General features: G+C 40.2%; 1 protein-coding gene across 1 annotated transcript in view; it reads left to right on the forward strand.

The window, feature by feature from the left end:
• LOC131681649 (serine proteinase stubble) overlaps positions 1-17,930 on the forward strand; it is a 63,044-nt gene that overhangs the window by 11,195 nt on the left and 33,919 nt on the right. The window contains exon 2 of the mRNA XM_058962575.1: positions 3,948-4,127. Coding sequence (XP_058818558.1) covers positions 3,948-4,127 — 180 coding nt within the window. The remainder of the gene's footprint in view (positions 1-3,947; positions 4,128-17,930) is intronic.

Here is a 17,930-nt window from a genome sequence, read left to right on the forward strand (position 1 = left end):
GATCTAGATCTGCGATTACAAGTAATTTGGTGACCATTTCAATAGTTTTTAGCCTCTGAGGTATTACGATTGTACCGATTTACATGGGAAATTCCAGTGTATGTTCACTAACACCCCTGTAACTCCGGAAGCAAGAGTCAGAACCGAATGAAATTCAGCAGCAGTCAATGGTATTACTGTATCTTTCATTTGAAAATCGGTAGAGAATTCGTTGGGGAATGGGTGTGATATTAGCTTAGGAACTTGGCGGGTTCCCCGGGGGCATCATGAACCGTCATAGGTGGCCAATGTGGTCAAAGCTGCTTCAATTGATCATTAGTGATCCAGACCCGCAAACTGGAGTAATGTTACATCAATTTTAATATGTTTTACATCATTTTAACATCATGGTGGTACCAGTTTATATGGGAATTTGCTGTGTGACCGCACTCTTCAACCTGTAACTCCGGAACCGTAAGTCGGATCAACTAAAAATTCAATAGCAGCTTATGGGAGCGTTATACCTTTCAGATGAAACTAAGTTTGCGAAAATCGGTTCAGCCATCTCTGAGAAAATTATGTGAGTTTAAATGACACACACACATACACACACACATACACACACACATACATACACACACAGACATTTGCCGATTTCGACGAACTGAATCGAATGGTGTATGAAACTCGGCCCTCCGGGCCTCGTTTAAAAAGTCGATTTTTACAGTGATTGCATAGCCTTTCTTTATATGAGAAAGGCAAAACGTAATCATAACCTCATCAATCGAGCACAGCACTTTTTTGGTTCCATTTGGGGTCCCAAACAACTGTGCAAAATTTGGGGTCGATTGGATTTGACCTGGCGTAGCGCATTGCGTTTGAAATTTGTATGAAAATTAGTATGGGAAAACCTACTTTATTGCATTTTCAATTTTACAGACTACAATTCTTCCTGCAGTATACCAACAATTAAATAGAAGTGTAGTCCAGGATATGTTGAACAACTTTGCCGAAGGATGCATGGTGCTAGAATGTCTCTACAACAAGTTATAGCTGTTCAAAGTTCGATAGATCGAATTAATTGCCAAAAATCATTTTTTTGCCAACACTGCGGGTGTACCAATCACATTTCATATAGCATACCAAAATAACATCATATACTTTAGATTTACCATATTGGTATGTTTGGATGAATTAATCAAAAGCCTTAGCTATTGCGAAACTACCTATGTGCATGAAATTGAGCTAAGGGTTATGATTAATTCATCCAAACATACCAATGTGGTAAATCTAATGTATATGATGTTATTTTGGTATGCTATATGAAATGTGATTGGTACACCCGCAGTGTTGGCAAAAAAAATGATTTTTGGTAATTAATTCGATCTATCGAACTTTGAACAGCTATAACTTGTTGTAGATACATTCTAGCACCATGCATCCTTCGGCATAGTTGTTCAGCATATCCTGGACTACACTTCTATTTAATTGTTGGTATACTGCAGGAAGAATTGTAGTCTGTAAAATTGAAAATGCAAAAAAGTAGGTTTTCCCATACTAATTTCCATAAAAATTTCAAACGCAATGCGCTACGCCGGGTCAAATCCAATCGACCCCAAATTTTGCACAGTTGTTTGGGACCCCAAATGGAACCAAAAAAGTGCTGTGCTGAAAAAACGATCATTTTGCCCCACCCTAATACACACACATACACACACACATACACACACATACACACAGATATTTGCCGATCTCGACGAACTGAATCGAATGGTGTATGACACTCAGCCCTCCGGGCCTCGGTTTAAAAGTCGATTTTTACAGTGATTGCATAGCCTTTCTTTATATGAGAAAGGCAAAACAATCAAATTGAATCAACTAAAAAAATTGATTGAAATGGTTGAACTGGATAACGTAAGAAAATGCATAAAATGAATACAAAGAAAAAAGTGAATTTAAAGAGTTATTTTTTTAAATTAATACAAATAGGATGATTTTCGTTCAGATATTCCTGAAATATTGTTGACACTCCTATTATTTAAAAGTTGATTTACCTGGTGTTTTCATTTTAGCACTGTTGAAATTGTTTTAATCCGCTTTGGAAAAGTTTACCTGATGTTGTAATTTTATTGAATTACCTAATTAGTTTAGCAAAAAACTGTAGCGTCCAATTTGTTTAAGAATTAAAAAATGCCTCTTTGTTCACATATTCCCCGATCATATATTTTTTATTGCATCAAATGGGCAAAGTTCCGAAGGAATATCCTTTCATCTTTTGGGCACATGATTTGAACAAGAATTCGTTTTCTCATAATACAAATATATTACTGATTTTCTCAAGTCTCCAAATATTTTCTTTGTCAAGTAGAGAGTAATTATCATTATCAATTTTAATTGATACCCAGTGTTTGGATTTGAGGCCGGATGTCGTCGCTGTTGTGCTATCTTATGACAAACGCCATTTTGGGGTAAACTGAGTTAGATATGCCACATTACTTGTTTGAAAAATCTCTACAAAGTGGCGTTTTCAGAATTTAGAAATTCTACTAGGTTACTTAGATATAGCTAGAAACATGATGAGAAATTGTGAGTTTTTTGCTTCAAATTACTATATCTAGAAATTGGCTCAAGTTATATTGAAGTTTTAGACGGTTTTATGTGTGAAAATGTCTGAGAAACACAATGGCATAAACATTTTCGAAAGAAAATTATACGAGTTGTGAGAAAAACACAGTTTTAGTTTTGAACTGGAAATAAAAGATATTTGGCAACACTGTAATCATGAATAACAATGTTTTCTATATTCCCTGTTTCATTTCCTTTAAAATGCATTTCACCGAATGTTTATAGACCATATGAACCCAAAGATATGAATAAAAGTTAAAAAGTGATGATTTTTTCTATGGAAAATTTTCCATGCACGATTATGACACGTCATATAAATTTTGTCATCAATACACGCCTATGACACGTGTGAGTGCGACTTTTGTTTACATTCATAGTAAAAACTCGCAACATAGTCAACCGATCTTCGTAATGTTTGAGAGATTAATGCAGAATAGATAGACGCATCAATTGTCTTCTTTGGATTGTTTATATCATTTATAAGTTTCAAGATATTCAATCTCAAACTTTAAAAATCGTTTTTCTCGAAATGTGCTAAATGGCGCTTGTCATAAGATAGCACAACAGCGACGATGTACCGAAAAAGCTACATAATTTGTCTTAAGCTAAGCAAAGGATTGCCTTTGCACTACAAATCATTTGTTGTATTTTGTTTTTCTGTTCCAATAGACTTCGCTGCCGATTCTTAGTGTAGAGGACAATTTCAGAAATAATCACACCACTGTGACTCCGTACTGCTCTAAATCAAACATGCATTGATTTGATTTTAAACTCGGTACGATACAGAAAACCAACAGCATTTTTGTACCAAAATATGCAAAACGAATAAGAAATGTTATTCAGAGTAATAAGAGTACAACCTAAATCAGTTTAATTTACCATCATTTATCACTGCAAATTTCAAACAATGTAGACAGTTGTCGAAACCTCTTCTGATCGAGAAAACTGAAATCGGGCTACCGAACTTTTGCCCGCATTCTTTACAAGTAAATTATTGGTAACATAATTACCTTCATCTCGTACAGACTGCTCAGAGATATATTGGTAAACCAATCAATCAGAAATAATTACCTTCTATTGTCTACGAAACATGTAGCGATCAAAAAATCGGTTCATAGTTTTACTTCACAAGCTTTCCGAATGATGGTTACATACACTTGCCAACGTGCGCTCAGTAGGTCACTAGGTGTAGCCGATCCATCGCATTTGTACGGAAGGCTACTGCATAATAATACATTCCATTATTCACTAATCTAACGCTTCGCTTATTCACTGAATCGTAATCCTTCGAAGATCAAATTGCTTCATGGTCAATTTTGTTTCCCATTTTACTTTCGTTGCAGTGATCCCACAGACGTGCCGCTACAAGGGCCGTAAGTTCGAGTGTGGCCTATCGATCTCGTGCGTGCTGGGAGGTGGCAAACCGATCGATCTCTGCTCCGGCGGTATGATCTGGTCCTGCTGCATTGATCGAGATCTACAACCGGATGTTGATCCGGAACAGGGTGCCGTCCATAATGCCAGTGAGTATATCAATCTCAGCGAAAACTGCCACCGCGTGACATCTTAGGCATGAAGCCAGTCACATGATAACACTGATGTATGAATGGTTTATTGAAAGTTTCTCTTTTTCACGGGGTGCAGATTACATGATTGAACATAATTTGCTTCTCGCCGAATGCGCGGGAAACGAAGAAAACAGTACCTGATGCTGTGAAAATTGACTGTCTCACTTTGGGTTCCCTCAGGTATGCGATGTTGCTTTGTATGGAACAGGCAACTTCTAATTGATGATAATGTACTATAACTACTTGTGGCCTCTCTCCTTCAAGCTTGGATCCCACAATACAAAGAAAATTATAGTGAAAACCAATTGAGGATTGAATATCTATAATTGCCAATAGAAAACCATGGACACAAAACATATTTTGTAAGACATTAGCAGAAAAGATCAAACAGAAAAAATCAAAAATAGTCACGATCCTCTTCGATTTAAATGAATTGCCTATGACTAATTTTAATACACGCTAGTGACCAATGACTATTTCCACGCCTCTTCCATATTTCTGCGGATTTCCTGATTATTTTAATCGTAAAATATAATTAGGTAAAACGTGTAGTGAAACTAACAATAATGATCTTATAATGCATAGAACAATAATAAAAGAATGTGTTCAATGGCTATTGTGTAAACATACGACCTCTGTGATTATCTTAACAATGAAATATGAATAAGTATTGCTTATGTTAGCCAGTTGAATTTCTTGCGAGCATCTTATGCGTTTATAACCACAAAAGAAATCTATAATATTGACTTATGTTAAGTCAACGATGCCATGCGGCAAATCTAATCAGCAAACCGATTGGACAAAATAAATGACGTTTCATTCAATAATCTTTTGAACATGTAATATTTGCTAAATGTTTTGCCTAGGTTTAGTGGTTTGGAACCATTTATATTGCCGTTTTTCCTGCGAAGCCCCTAGGCAGTGAATTGTACTGGTGTCGAAGGTTCGAGCCGAAGCTTCTAGACGTTTCGTTTTCACTGATCTGATAATTTGTTTTGATAAAAAAGTCTAATCATCCCGATTCCTGTGATAACAATGTGTACAATAAAATTGAAAATTTTTTCTGTCATGTACTTTTTCAAATGGACGTAAGTAACATTGAGAGCCTCTCTTTGTTTACTTTCTCTTTCGTTTATTACGACGTCATTACAACACTTTGTACTAATTTTCCAGTACATATCGAAAGCCGACGGTTTTTACTACAATATTATGCAAAGAGTAGAGTAGTAAATGTTGAAATGGCCGAGTAATGAACAGAAGAGAAAGACCTCAAAGAGAATCTCTCATTGTTACTTACGTCCATTTGAAAAAGTACTCGAGAATTCTTCAAAAAAACGTCAACGAATATTGGAGAAGTAGCCCTGGTCAGTTGTGCGACGCAACGTAGTCACGATGCTCTCACAAGAGCGCTGGACGGCACTGACGTCCATCTTCCGCATACAATTCTGGATCCTGCTTGGTATCCTTGCCCGCCAATTATTTTTGTACACTAGGGTACTGAGGGAGCCGAAAAAATCCTCAATGGGACGGTACTGGGGCAAATTGGTTGGGTTCTTTTCTTTCGGCACATTTTCTGCTGAAGATATTCCAGCGTCATATTTGCGTAATGAGAAGATGCCTGGTCCGGCCAGACGACGTACTACATCCGTTTGATGCTCCTTTAAGAACGGCAGAAGAATTTTTTCAAGACACACCTCCTGGTACACTTGTTGATTGATGGCCAGACCGCTCGGCTTGAACCACAGCTTTGCCATCCCTCTGTCCGATATGGAGATGTTCAGCATAACTTTACTTCGGGGGGTGTGACCGACTTGTCTCTGAAATTTCCTGGAATGTGGGTCTTTGAGAGCGGAAAGTAACTTTCGTCGTCTAGCACGAACGACGTCCCGCGGTAGTTCTTCGTCATCCACCGCCACTGCGATTTCACAATCGCCATCTGCTCTCTGCTCTGCTTCCGACAGATGATGTCCTCCATCTTGAGGGTATGGTGAATCAAGGTATGTGAGCAGTGATATTTTCGGTCGGCGTCACGCAAGCTCGTTCCGTCCTTGTTGTCGAAAAGCTTTTTCAACGCTTCCTTCTACTTCTTCGTCATTATCTTCGCCGGACTGACGCCTCCTCGCTCAGCGATACGAGAATCCGGTAAACGTTCTCGTCTCGAAAGTGGTCTACCGTAAACTTTTTTCCACGATGACCATACGTTTCGTAAAACCGTACAACACGCTCGTGGAGTGCTTGCTGTTTCGACGCCATCTTCGATTGAACTGACAGCATCCAAGCGAAAAGAAACATTCAACCCATTTCTAGGGAGTCCAGAGAACAATTCTCTTGGAGAGACAAAAATTTACACTCTTTACTTTAATTACAGAAAGGTATTGAGATTGAAATCATTCTCATTTTTTATTGAACACCCGTTAGTCCGCACGATGATGGGGGTGAAGAAAACAAAATCTGACTTAGTAAACTACTGACAATCAAGGAAGATCTCCAGTACCGGTGCCCACACAAGGAGGTTTACCGAACACGGTTGCCCCATTTGGGTTCTCGGCTCCAGATAATCCAAAATTATACGGCAGGAGAGGTCAACCAGGAAATTTCCGGGTTGTTGCAGAAAGTTCTTGAAGTTTATGCCAGTCATTTCAGCACTTCCTTCCGACAACCACCAGGGGAGGATGGAGAAATTTGGGGAGATTTGCTGAGTACAAACGTACCCGCGAATCCACAGAAATCCAATACTTCCGACAATCAAGGATCTCTTTCCGAACAGCTCGTAGGAGTGTCTTGTGTAAGATGAGGAACGAGATTCGGCAATTGCGAGAGCGATCCGACGATAATAAAGCCATAGCGTCTCAGGAGTCTGATGCTTTTTCAAAATCTACTGAAACGTTAATGGGTGGGATTGCTTCACAGGCAACAATTTCGTCGGTTATAAGAAGTGAACTATTGTGGGGTGCAAAATGTCAGTGAACTTCGGGCACTAGTACATCAGAAAGAAAGTGCTCCCGAGATGAATCTTCAGACCGATCTGAACGATTTGTGTTTGATGGACGCATCGATACATGATGCACCAGAGATTCCACACTCAACACTGGTGCCCAGCCCGATCAATTTGTGTTGAATGGAAGATTCTTGGGTCAAAAAAATCTATGTCCATCACTTCCAATCACGAAACTGATGCAGAATCCCGGATTCACAGCCCCGTACCAAACTCAGAACTTAGCCTCAATTGATGTTCTACATAGTGTGCGAGTTTAATGGTTTTGATTTTTCTCGTTGCCCTTACTGCCAAAAACGATATCTGAACCAACTGAAGTCGTAGTTGGCAGTAAAGCAGCAATAACTAACAATTAATCCACAAATTTACGACAGTTTTCGACCGGCTCGTGATGAGGACTATGTAAATTGGTTGTCTGTCGAAACCATCATGCTTGACGACCCGTTCGATAACCGTCCATTTGCAATAGTCACAGTGTATGGCATAATCTTCAAAGCCTTGCTCGACAGTGGTAGTAATGCCACGATTATAACTGAAAAGCTATATTGAAAGTTCTTAAAAAATTTGGAACGACCATTCGAACTACGTTCCGCAAACGGTCAATCCTTAACAAGCATTGGACATGCGTATCTCCCGTATACTTTTCAAAATATGACAGTGGTCCTATGCACTCTTGTAGTAGAGTATCTGACCGTCAGTTCCATTCAAGGTGTGGACTTTTGGCGCACCTTTGGTATTTCTCCTGAGATACAAAACTGTACTCAGGTCAGGAATCGGAAGACAACGAAGAAGATGAAGTACCGCGTGAGTCGGAACAGTTTGTTGATTCGTCAGCGATTACATGGATACTGAAGACTAAATGGAAAATCAGTTCGCGTCTGAGTCGTTGGAGTTCAGAATTGCACCTGTACGACATGTCTATTGAGCACCGGAAAGGCATAGACAATGTCGTGATGGATACGTTATCTCGAGCCTTAGCAGCCGTTTCCAAAATCCTGACGACTATGCCGACTTCAATGTAGTAAATGATCAACTTGTCAAGTATGTAAACTCGAAAGTTGTTCCATGCGACTCGCGGTTCAGTTGGAAACTCGTCCCAGTACCTGAGTTCCGTCAAGATTTGATCCAACGTACCCACGAAAATTTGCTTCACGTGGGATACGATAAAACGATCCACGAAGTACAGTTGCGATGTTACTAGCCTCGTATAGGATCGAAAATACTAAAGTACATTCAAGAATGCGGGACGCGTAAAGAGATAAAAGCTCCTTTCGTCCCAGTCCAGCATGAAATGGGTCAGTCGCGTGCACCATGGCGAATGGTTTCTGTGCACTACATTGGTCCCCTTCCAAAAAGCAATCGTGGTGCAATCGCCATGACAGCCTAGAAATTCTGCTGAGCGAGTCAATTCATAAAAGAAACTAAAGTCAAACATTGCCTGAACTCCCGCAATCATTCGCAGGCTAACCCAGTGGAGCGAACAAATCGCTCGATAAACATCGCAATCCGGGCATTTGTTCGAACCGAGCAGCGCAACTGGGATGTCCACATCACCGATGTGGAGCGCATCCTGAACACCAGCATTCATTCCTCCACTGGGTTTAGTCCTCATTTCAACATGGCATCTGCCGATGACTTCAGCAGGATTTCCGGTGGAGATGACTTAGAAACAAGATACCAACAGTTAGACAAAATCCAGGAGATTGTGGTCAAAAATTTGGCGAAGGCAAGCAAGGGCATTCAACATCAATACAACTTAAGACATCGCAGATTTGCAAATCCTTTTGACGACACTCGGTCAGTTGCTGCTTGTCACCAACCTCTCAGGTGCCCGATACTCGCCAGGTTCTGCTCGACTTGGTCCAGCCAACGGGAACGCTGCGCTCATCTCCGTCTTGTACCTGCCGCACAGTGGGACGAGCCCGGACTTAAGTCCATTTATGAAGGTTATGCGATATTCTCACTAGTATTTTTCTCGTATCAGCTGAGCTATCAGAGACATTTTCACGAGATTTTATGTGATTTGAAAGTAAAATGAATTTTTGACAGTTTTTTGAAAGGCATAACTCAAGTGTTTTGCAATGTTTAAACATAGAAACTACATACGGTTATTTTCGTTTTTCAAAGAAACGGTTGTTTTTATGCATAGCATTACTTCACCAAAATTGTCCGTGTGATAAAATTACATCGTAAAATCGCCAAAAAAATAAGTCACTAGTTGGTTTAGTTAGTGTTTGGATAACTGTTTGTCATGAATTTTTATTGAATTCGAACTTCTAATGCGATATCAACAACGATGCCCGCAATCACATTATACTCATTCGAAAGCTTTTAATTTTCTCTTTAAAATGAGCTTTTGCTAGATTTGCGAAAATTTGCGATAAGCAGTCAAAATTTTAAAAACTGTGAATGGAGACGCTTGGTTATTACAGATATTGAATTTGAATAATCACTTTTAGCTAGAATAATGACACACATACATGCACAACTTTCAAATAGCATTGAGAGCATGATCTACAAGAGTTTTACTAGTGATCAAGAGTAAGGAGCGGAGTGGAAGTATGGATTTTAGATGGTAAAGGTATTAAGAATTTTTAAAATTCAGTAAATATTTTCAATCATCTGAAATATTTCATAAAATGATTTTGGAACTATTTCTTACCAACTTACGCAATAGCTGTCAAATTGAGTGAACACAGTTCTAGTCATTTGATGAGACTATTTTGATTAGTGCTATGGTTAGGTTAAACAACATCATCCAAATAAAATTAGACCATTTTTAAATGTACCATATACACGAAAAAGGTTTTGGTTTAAGATAAGAAATAAGCAACCTAAGTAACTTAAAACATACCTACGATTAGTGAATGTAATTAAACATTCCGCTAAGACGCTCAAGATGTTTGTTTTGAAAATGAAAGAAAATTTAGTTTCCATATCAAGTAACCCACAAATGAATTAAACGTTTCAATATTAGTCAAACACATCTTATTTGATCCGTAGAAACAAAATAGTCATTTCTGAAGCACCATAATGAGATGACAATCAATTCGTTTCAATATGGAAAATAAATTCCAAAATTACTATTGAAAAAATCATTATAGAAAACAAAATACTTTCTTTTGAGCCGCTCTAATAAGTATTAAAGTTAATTTCTATTTTTATAACCAAAAAAGAATTCAACGCACAAAAATTTCTTTAAACGTTTTTTTGCACTTTTAACAGCAAAATAATTATTTTTGAGCCACCCTAATGCATAATGACTTTTTTTACAAGTGTTAATATCATAACCGATTTAGCACACGAAAATTAATATACACAAATTTTAAGAACGATTTCAAAAAAAAAAAATTGAGACACCCTAATGAATAGTAAATGTTTATTTTTTAAATGTTTTAATATCAAAAACGAATTCAGCATACCAAAATTACATAGAACCGTTCAATTTGAACCGATACGGCAAAGTTTGGACTTTAGTCCACTTTTTGTTCTAAGTCGTGCCACTGTGTGCCAGGTTGGAGGTGAAACCCAACTTGGTGGGGTTGTTGCCCGGCATCCTCACAACATGCCCCGCCCACCGTACCCTTCCAGCTTGACCTACTTTCCGGATAATTGGCTCACCATAGAGTCGTGCAAGTTCATGGTGGTCCTCCACACACCATCATTCTGCACACCACCGAAGATCGTTCTCAGCACCTCTCTTTCGAAGACTTCGAGTGCTTGCAGATCCTCCTCGAGCATTGTCCACGTTTCGTGTCCGTAGAGGACCACCGGTCTACTGAGTGTGTTGTACATGGCGCATTTCGTGCGGTGGTGAAGCTTCATGGATCTCAAAGTTTTGTGGAGCCCATAGTTTGCACGACTTCCAGAGATAATACGCCTTCTGATCTCGCGGCTGGTGTTATTGTCCGCAGTCACCAATGAGCCTAGATAGATGAACTCGTCAACCACCTCGAACTCGTCGCCGTCGATCGTAATACTACTGCCCAAGCGTTCCCTATTGCGATCGGTTCCGCCAGCCAGCATGTACTTCGTCTTAGACCCATTTATCTTCAGTCCTACTCGTGCTGCTTCGCGCTTCAGTCGGGTATACCGATCTGCTACCGTCTCCTTGTTTCTACCGATTATGTCCACGTCGTCAGCGAAGCACACGAACTGTCCGGACCTTGTGAAAATCGTGCCCCGCATGTTGAACCCCGCTCTTCGCATTACACCTTCCAGCGCTATATTGAACAGCAGGCAGGCAGGACAACCCATCGCCTTGTCTTAGTCCCCTGCGTGTTTCAAACGGGCCCGAGAGACTGCCCGACATTTTGACACAACACCTTACACCATCCATCGTAGCCTTAATCAGTCTTGTCAGCTTCCCAGGGAAGCCGTTCTCGTCCGTCATTTGTCATAGCTCCACACGGTCCACCGTGTCATATGCGGCTTTAAAGTCGATGAACAGGTGATGTGTCGGTATTTGTAAGCGGCATTTGCCACTATGATCGCTCTGTAGTTTTCACAGTCCAATTTGTCGCCTTTCTTGTATATCGGGGTGATGACCCCTTCCTTCCACTCCTCCGGTAGCTGTTCCGTTCCCAGATTCTTTCGATTATTCGGTCGTTGCATTCCGTCAGTTTCTCCGGACCCACCTTGAAGAGTTCCGCTCCTAGCCCATCCTTACCAGCTGCCTTGTTGTCCTTAAGCTGTTGAATAGCCTCGTTAACCTCATTCATAGTGAGCGCCGGTACATCCCCGTCGGCTGCGACACTGACATAATCGTCCTCCTCGAACGCCCGATTGTCCACCTGTGCACCATTCAGATGTTCATTGTGGTACTGTCTCCGCCTTTAGACCACCTCACGTTCGTCCGTCAAGATGCCACCTTCCTTGTCTCTACACATTTCGGCCAGCGGCACAAAACCGTTGCGAGAGTCATTCAGCTTCTTGAAGAACGCCCGCGTTTCCTGAGAGCGATACAGCAGCTCCATCTCCTCTCTCTCAGACTCTTCCAGGCGGCGCTTTTTGTCCTGAAAAAGACGAGTCTGCTGTTTTCGTTTCTGTCGGTATGACGCCACGTTCTGACGAGTGGCTTGAAGCAACATTGCTGCGCGTGCTGCATTCTTCTCGTACAATATCTCTTGGCACTCGGCATCGAACCAATCGTTCCGTCGATTCCTCTGTACGTATCCCTGCACGCTCTCCGCAGTGCTGCTTATGGCTGCTTTGGGCCTGGTCCAGCAGTCCTCAAGGGGAGCATCGATGAGCTCCTCCTCCGGTGGCAGCGCTGGTTCAAGATGCTGCGCGTACGTTGTCGCGACGTTGGTTTCCCTCAGTCGGTCCAGGTTATACCGCGGCGGGCGCCGGTATCTTACACTGTTCACTGACGAATAGTTTTGGACGCAGTTTAACCATCACCAGATAGTGATCCGAGTCGATGTTAGCGCCCCGATTTACGTCGATAATGTCCGAGAAGTGCCGTCCATCAATCATAACATGATCAATTTGCGTCTCTGTTTGTTGCGGTGATCTCCAGGTGTATCGGTGCAGGAGGAGGTGCTGGAAGAAGGTTATTATGGCCATGTTCTTGGAGGCGGCTAAATCGATTAGTTTTAGGTCGTTCTCGTTCGTCTGCTGGTGGGCGCTGAACCTTCCAATTACCAGTCTGTATTCCTGTTCCTGGACAACCTGAGCATTAAGGTCGCCGATGACGATCTTGACATCATGTCTTGGGCAGCGATCGCATTCACGCCCCAGCTGCGCGTAGAATTCGTCCTTGTCGTCATCGCTACTTCCGAGGTGGGGACAATGCACGTTAATTATGGTGATGTTGAAGAACCGGCCCTTGATCCTCAGACTGCACATTCTGTCGCTGACCGGCCACCATCCGATCACACGCTTTTGCATCTCCCACACCACCATAAAAGCTGTTCCCAGCTCGTGTGAAATGCCGCAGCTCTGGTAGATGGTGTGGTTCCTCCAACACACCTCCTGCAGCGCCACAATGTCTAACTTGCGGTCTTTCACTATATCGGCAAGTTTGCGAGTGCTCCCGATACAGTTAAGCGACCTGCAGTTCCATGTCTCAAGTTTCCAGTCTCTTGTCCGTTTCCGTTGCGTACGTCTGTGCCAATTTTTATGGGCGGCTAGCTAGGCCTACGCCAACCTTGCAGTAACGCTGAAGGATCACGGGAAGAGAGAGATTTGAGCTAAGCGCTTATTTAAAGGCGGCGCTGGCTCGCCTTGTCAGGGCTGCTTTAGGGCATGTGGTATTTAGGCCTAGAACGTGTAGAGTCCACTACCTCGTCCTACCACACCCGCAGTCAGCCCCCGCTCCAGGTTCGGGTCGCGAATCACAACTAGTTGCTATCGCGACTAAGCATTATCCACCACCTATGACCCGCCCGGGTGCTTGCAGCTCAGCTTCCCACATAGCGTTCCTCCACCACCACGGGGCCCGTTATTTGTTTATTTGTTGTTTTATTTTTACCGCAACTTACAGTCTAAACGCAGCGGCAGAAGCAAATGTTGGCCTCAAGGATAATACTTCGTAGACAGAGTGATATTAGTAACGAGTACTATGGTTCCAAATTGTATTTGCATAGTAATCTTCACCTGTTTCAATATCTTAAAAATTCCAATGCATGTGTTTTAGCAATTGCTTGTTGTGGAAATCGCATTTTAAGTAATCGAATAACCTATAAGAAAACACGAAATATAAGACATTTCGTTAAGTATCTTAAAATTTTAAAGCACGAGCACAGCTGGTAACGCAGACAAGTAGAGGAGGAATGTAATCGATAAATTACTCCTGGAGTTTAACAGCTAGTTATTTTGTTATTATGATGTCTATATTGTGTGGGATTCCCAATTCATGAGGCGTTTGACGTGTTGGTCCTAACCTAACGCATTATGCAAAGATGCTACATATTCTACAACAGACATCAAAGTTGAACGTCCCGTTCTAAGGTTCATGATTAAGAATAAATAATTTCTTTTCTCCAACTCACGTGCAGTCACTTCCGATGGCTGCACATCGCTGTTCATCTGCACACAATCCACTATCGCAACATCTATTTCCCACCGACCAACTAGGCATGACTGGCGATAATGATTATCAAATTCGCCACATTTTAGTTCGAGAAGAGGAATGCTATTTCAGGCTCGATCATAGTCATGGTCATGGGTGGTTTCCGCTGATGCACCGCTCCACTGGGTCTGTCTTCAAACGGCGGAAGTTCCACACATTCAACATGCTTGCGACGACACGCCTCACACAATGGCGAAAAAATGTAACACAAAGAAAGCAGCCACTTGACGCAACCGACGACGACATGAGGTAATCGTGATTTTGTCAAATTATTGACATTAACCGATGCAATTCACCGTTGCAATAGCAGCCCAGAAACGAAAGGGAAATTTTCGGCAGCCGCAGACGACGCAGTTTTCGAGTTCGTCGTCCGTGTCAAATGGGGTGGCTGGCGGGCAGAAAACCACAACTTCGGTGCATTTCTTTTCGCCGTAGTTTTCGTTTCTCGTATTTCTTTTCAAGAAAAAAACAACCTTGCGTTGGTTTCTTCTCTCCAGCCACAGGGAAAGAATAAAAAGTAAAACAAATTAAGCAACATGGAAATGATAATAATAAATGCCTCCGCATTTAATCATGATTATGAAAATTGAGATGATGATGATTATTACGGTTGGTTGCAAAAAAGGCGGAAATTGGAGCTGCACCAAATCTCACCGACGCAGTCTGTTCAACCTTCCATGCACGAGCACGGCGAATTGAGGCTTTTGATTTAAAAGTGAGTGTGAAAAGCGTCTACAATTGAATTCGTAGCACGACGCATTTTTTTCTGCGAGCGAAAGATGGAAAACAATGGCCCACTTCCAACCGTTGCATAACAAGAAGTCTGGCTGTTGCAGCATTGGTGGAAAAAATGAATCGGAAATAACTGTGTGACCGTGAAATTGATTATAGAAATAATTTAAGTAAATCAGAATACAACTGTTTGTCGATAGAATCTCTTTCTCCCGCTTTTTTTCTTTTATACAGTACTTAAGGTTCAAGTTACCTTTTTTAAGCATGTGTTAGAATTGAACGCTTGGTAGTGTGCGTAGAAAAATTTGTGTTCAGCTTTGCCACCGGATTATCCATTTAAACCTTTTTAAAACTCTAAAAGAAGAATATCAGTCGATTTATTAGATCATCACGATTCAATTCATGCAAAATACCTGCTGGAAAAACCATCGGCTTAGCTAAATGGTGCTTTTGTAAAAGTGGCTGTGGTTTTTTCATTGCGCAGTTGTGTTGCGTACCCCAGCTCGGTGTGGTAGTGTGATAAAAAATCACAGCCACTTTTTCAAAAGCACCATCCAGCTAAGCCGATGGTTTTTCCAGCAGGTATTTTGCATGAATTGAATCGTGATGATCTAATAAATCGACTGATATTCTTCTTTTAGAGTTTTAAAAAGGTTTAAATGGATAATCCGGTGGCAAAGCTGAACACAAATTTTTCTTACGCATACTACCAAGCCTTGAGGTAACTTGAGCCTTAAGCATACTCAAAATTTATTTTCCAAAATGTCCTACACTAACTATGTATGAAATACTTATGCGGCTTGTTGCATTCTATAAATCTTTGTAAGCTTATTCAACGGCTGTGATGTCGGAACAGCTCCTACTTATTGAAGGTCACGAACCATTCCAATGACAATGTTACAACATTTAGCAGTATTCATAAGTTCCACGCCCTAGTTATCGCCAAGTATCTTCTAAATTGTACAAGTGTCGATCTACAGCAAAGGTGTGATCGAGATGGCTTATAATAGTAATGCATAATTCATCAAAACACACGCACAACATGGTTAGCAAATGTCAAAACATATGGGCAAAGCGTGAACACTGAACATCAACGCTAATTGATGCATCAGGATTCGGTTCAAGAAGTACAACCTTGCAGTAACACCATATATGAATGAGTGATCTAATCTTGTTGCTATTGACAACTGAATCAACAAGCACCAAAATATAAGTGATGAGTCGGATGCGTGTCTCTATTAACATAAGAATTGTTAATTTTACGAGTAAGTGTTGTGGTTGGGTAATTTCGTCTTATGTGCGATGATAATGCTAATAAGCAATCAAAAGAAAAATAGCCTCGAGCTCTCTTGAAATTGAATTGAATGGTTTTGGAAGTTGTTTGAGATATCGAAGAATAATACACGGATAACCGATTTGTCACATTGTCAACATTGTGTTGAGTTTTTGATCTTGACTAGTTTGGGTGAAAAGAATTTTTGGTGAATGCAGTAATCTATCGCTGTTGTTCAATGCTATCAGCCTCGGCTTAAACACGAAATTCTCATTGTCTCTGATTTCGACAAATTTTTGCTAATAAGTTTCTACCTTCGGTCGTATACGATTTGAAACAAAATGTGAATCAAAAACTTTCCTTGTTTTGGATATTTTCAAAGATAAGCTAGTTAATATTGGAACTTTATTTTTCGAATTCATCTCGTCAGTAACTCGCACTAACTTGAGTCCAGCTTAGACGATGTATCTAAACTAGTACCCAAATTAGCACTAGGTTAAATCCATTGTTTTTTTCGTTTCCCAGTAGTGCCAGATTACTAGATCATTTATGACTGTGCACTGTAACAGAATAGAGAGAGTTTCCGAGTTGCAATGTGTCCTCGATATGCCGATTCTCGACCTGGGGTGTGCGGATCCCTAGGGGTCGTGAAATAGTTACCAGGAGTCCGCGAATAAGAATTTTTATCCCGGAAGAAGCTTTTTTAGAAGACTAAAAGTAATATTTAGGTAGCACATAAAATGGAATTTAAGGACGTGGAGATAAGCATCTCTGGGTGATTACGAAGGGGTCCGCGGGACGAAAAAGGTTGAGAACCGCGGCGCTAGAGCATTCGGCACATATTTACATTGATTTAAGCTGTGTTTGGACAGAATCAAAGTAGGATGCACTAAGTAGAAATGTAGCACGTGAATTCAATGAATAAAACCAACTTAATCGACCTAGCAGTGAGATGAGACATTTCTTGCACATATCACTGTTGGATCATGTTTTAGTTTGCAGAACTCATTCGAAGTAGTCACACAACAATTTCTAGTCCTGCACGAAAACCTCGAATAAACTGAATAATTTATAAAAAATCAATAAAAAGAACGAAATAAAAAATAAACAAAATGAGAATGACAAAAGTTTTTCAAATTTATAAAATGAATAGAATGATTAATATAAATCAAATTACATTAGCTCATAAAAAAGGAAGATTTGGCAAAAAAAAAATTTTATAAATAGTTTTAAAGTTAATAGAATAAATTAAATTGACTCAAACTAACAAATTCAATAAAATAAATAAGTGGTGTCTGATCGCAAAATGAGTAAAATTAAAGAAAAGAACAAATGAATCAAATGGATCAAATGAATCAAATGAATCAAATGAATCAAATGAATCAAATGAATCAAATGAATCAAATGAATCAAATGAATCGAATGAATCGAATGAATCGAATGAATCAAATGAATCAAATGAATTAAATGAATTAAATGAATCAAATGAATCAAATGAATCAAATGAATGAAATGAATGAAATGAATGAAATGAATGAAATGAATGAAATGAATGAAATGAATCAAATGAATCAAATGAATCAAATGAATCAAATGAATCAAATGAATCAAATGAATCAAATGAATCAAATGAATCAAATGAATCAAATGAATCAAATGAATCAAATGAATCAAATGAATCAA

The sequence above is a fragment of the Topomyia yanbarensis genome, chromosome 2 (genome assembly GCF_030247195.1).
Source record: "Topomyia yanbarensis strain Yona2022 chromosome 2, ASM3024719v1, whole genome shotgun sequence".
Taxonomy (NCBI): Eukaryota; Metazoa; Arthropoda; class Insecta; order Diptera; family Culicidae; genus Topomyia; species Topomyia yanbarensis.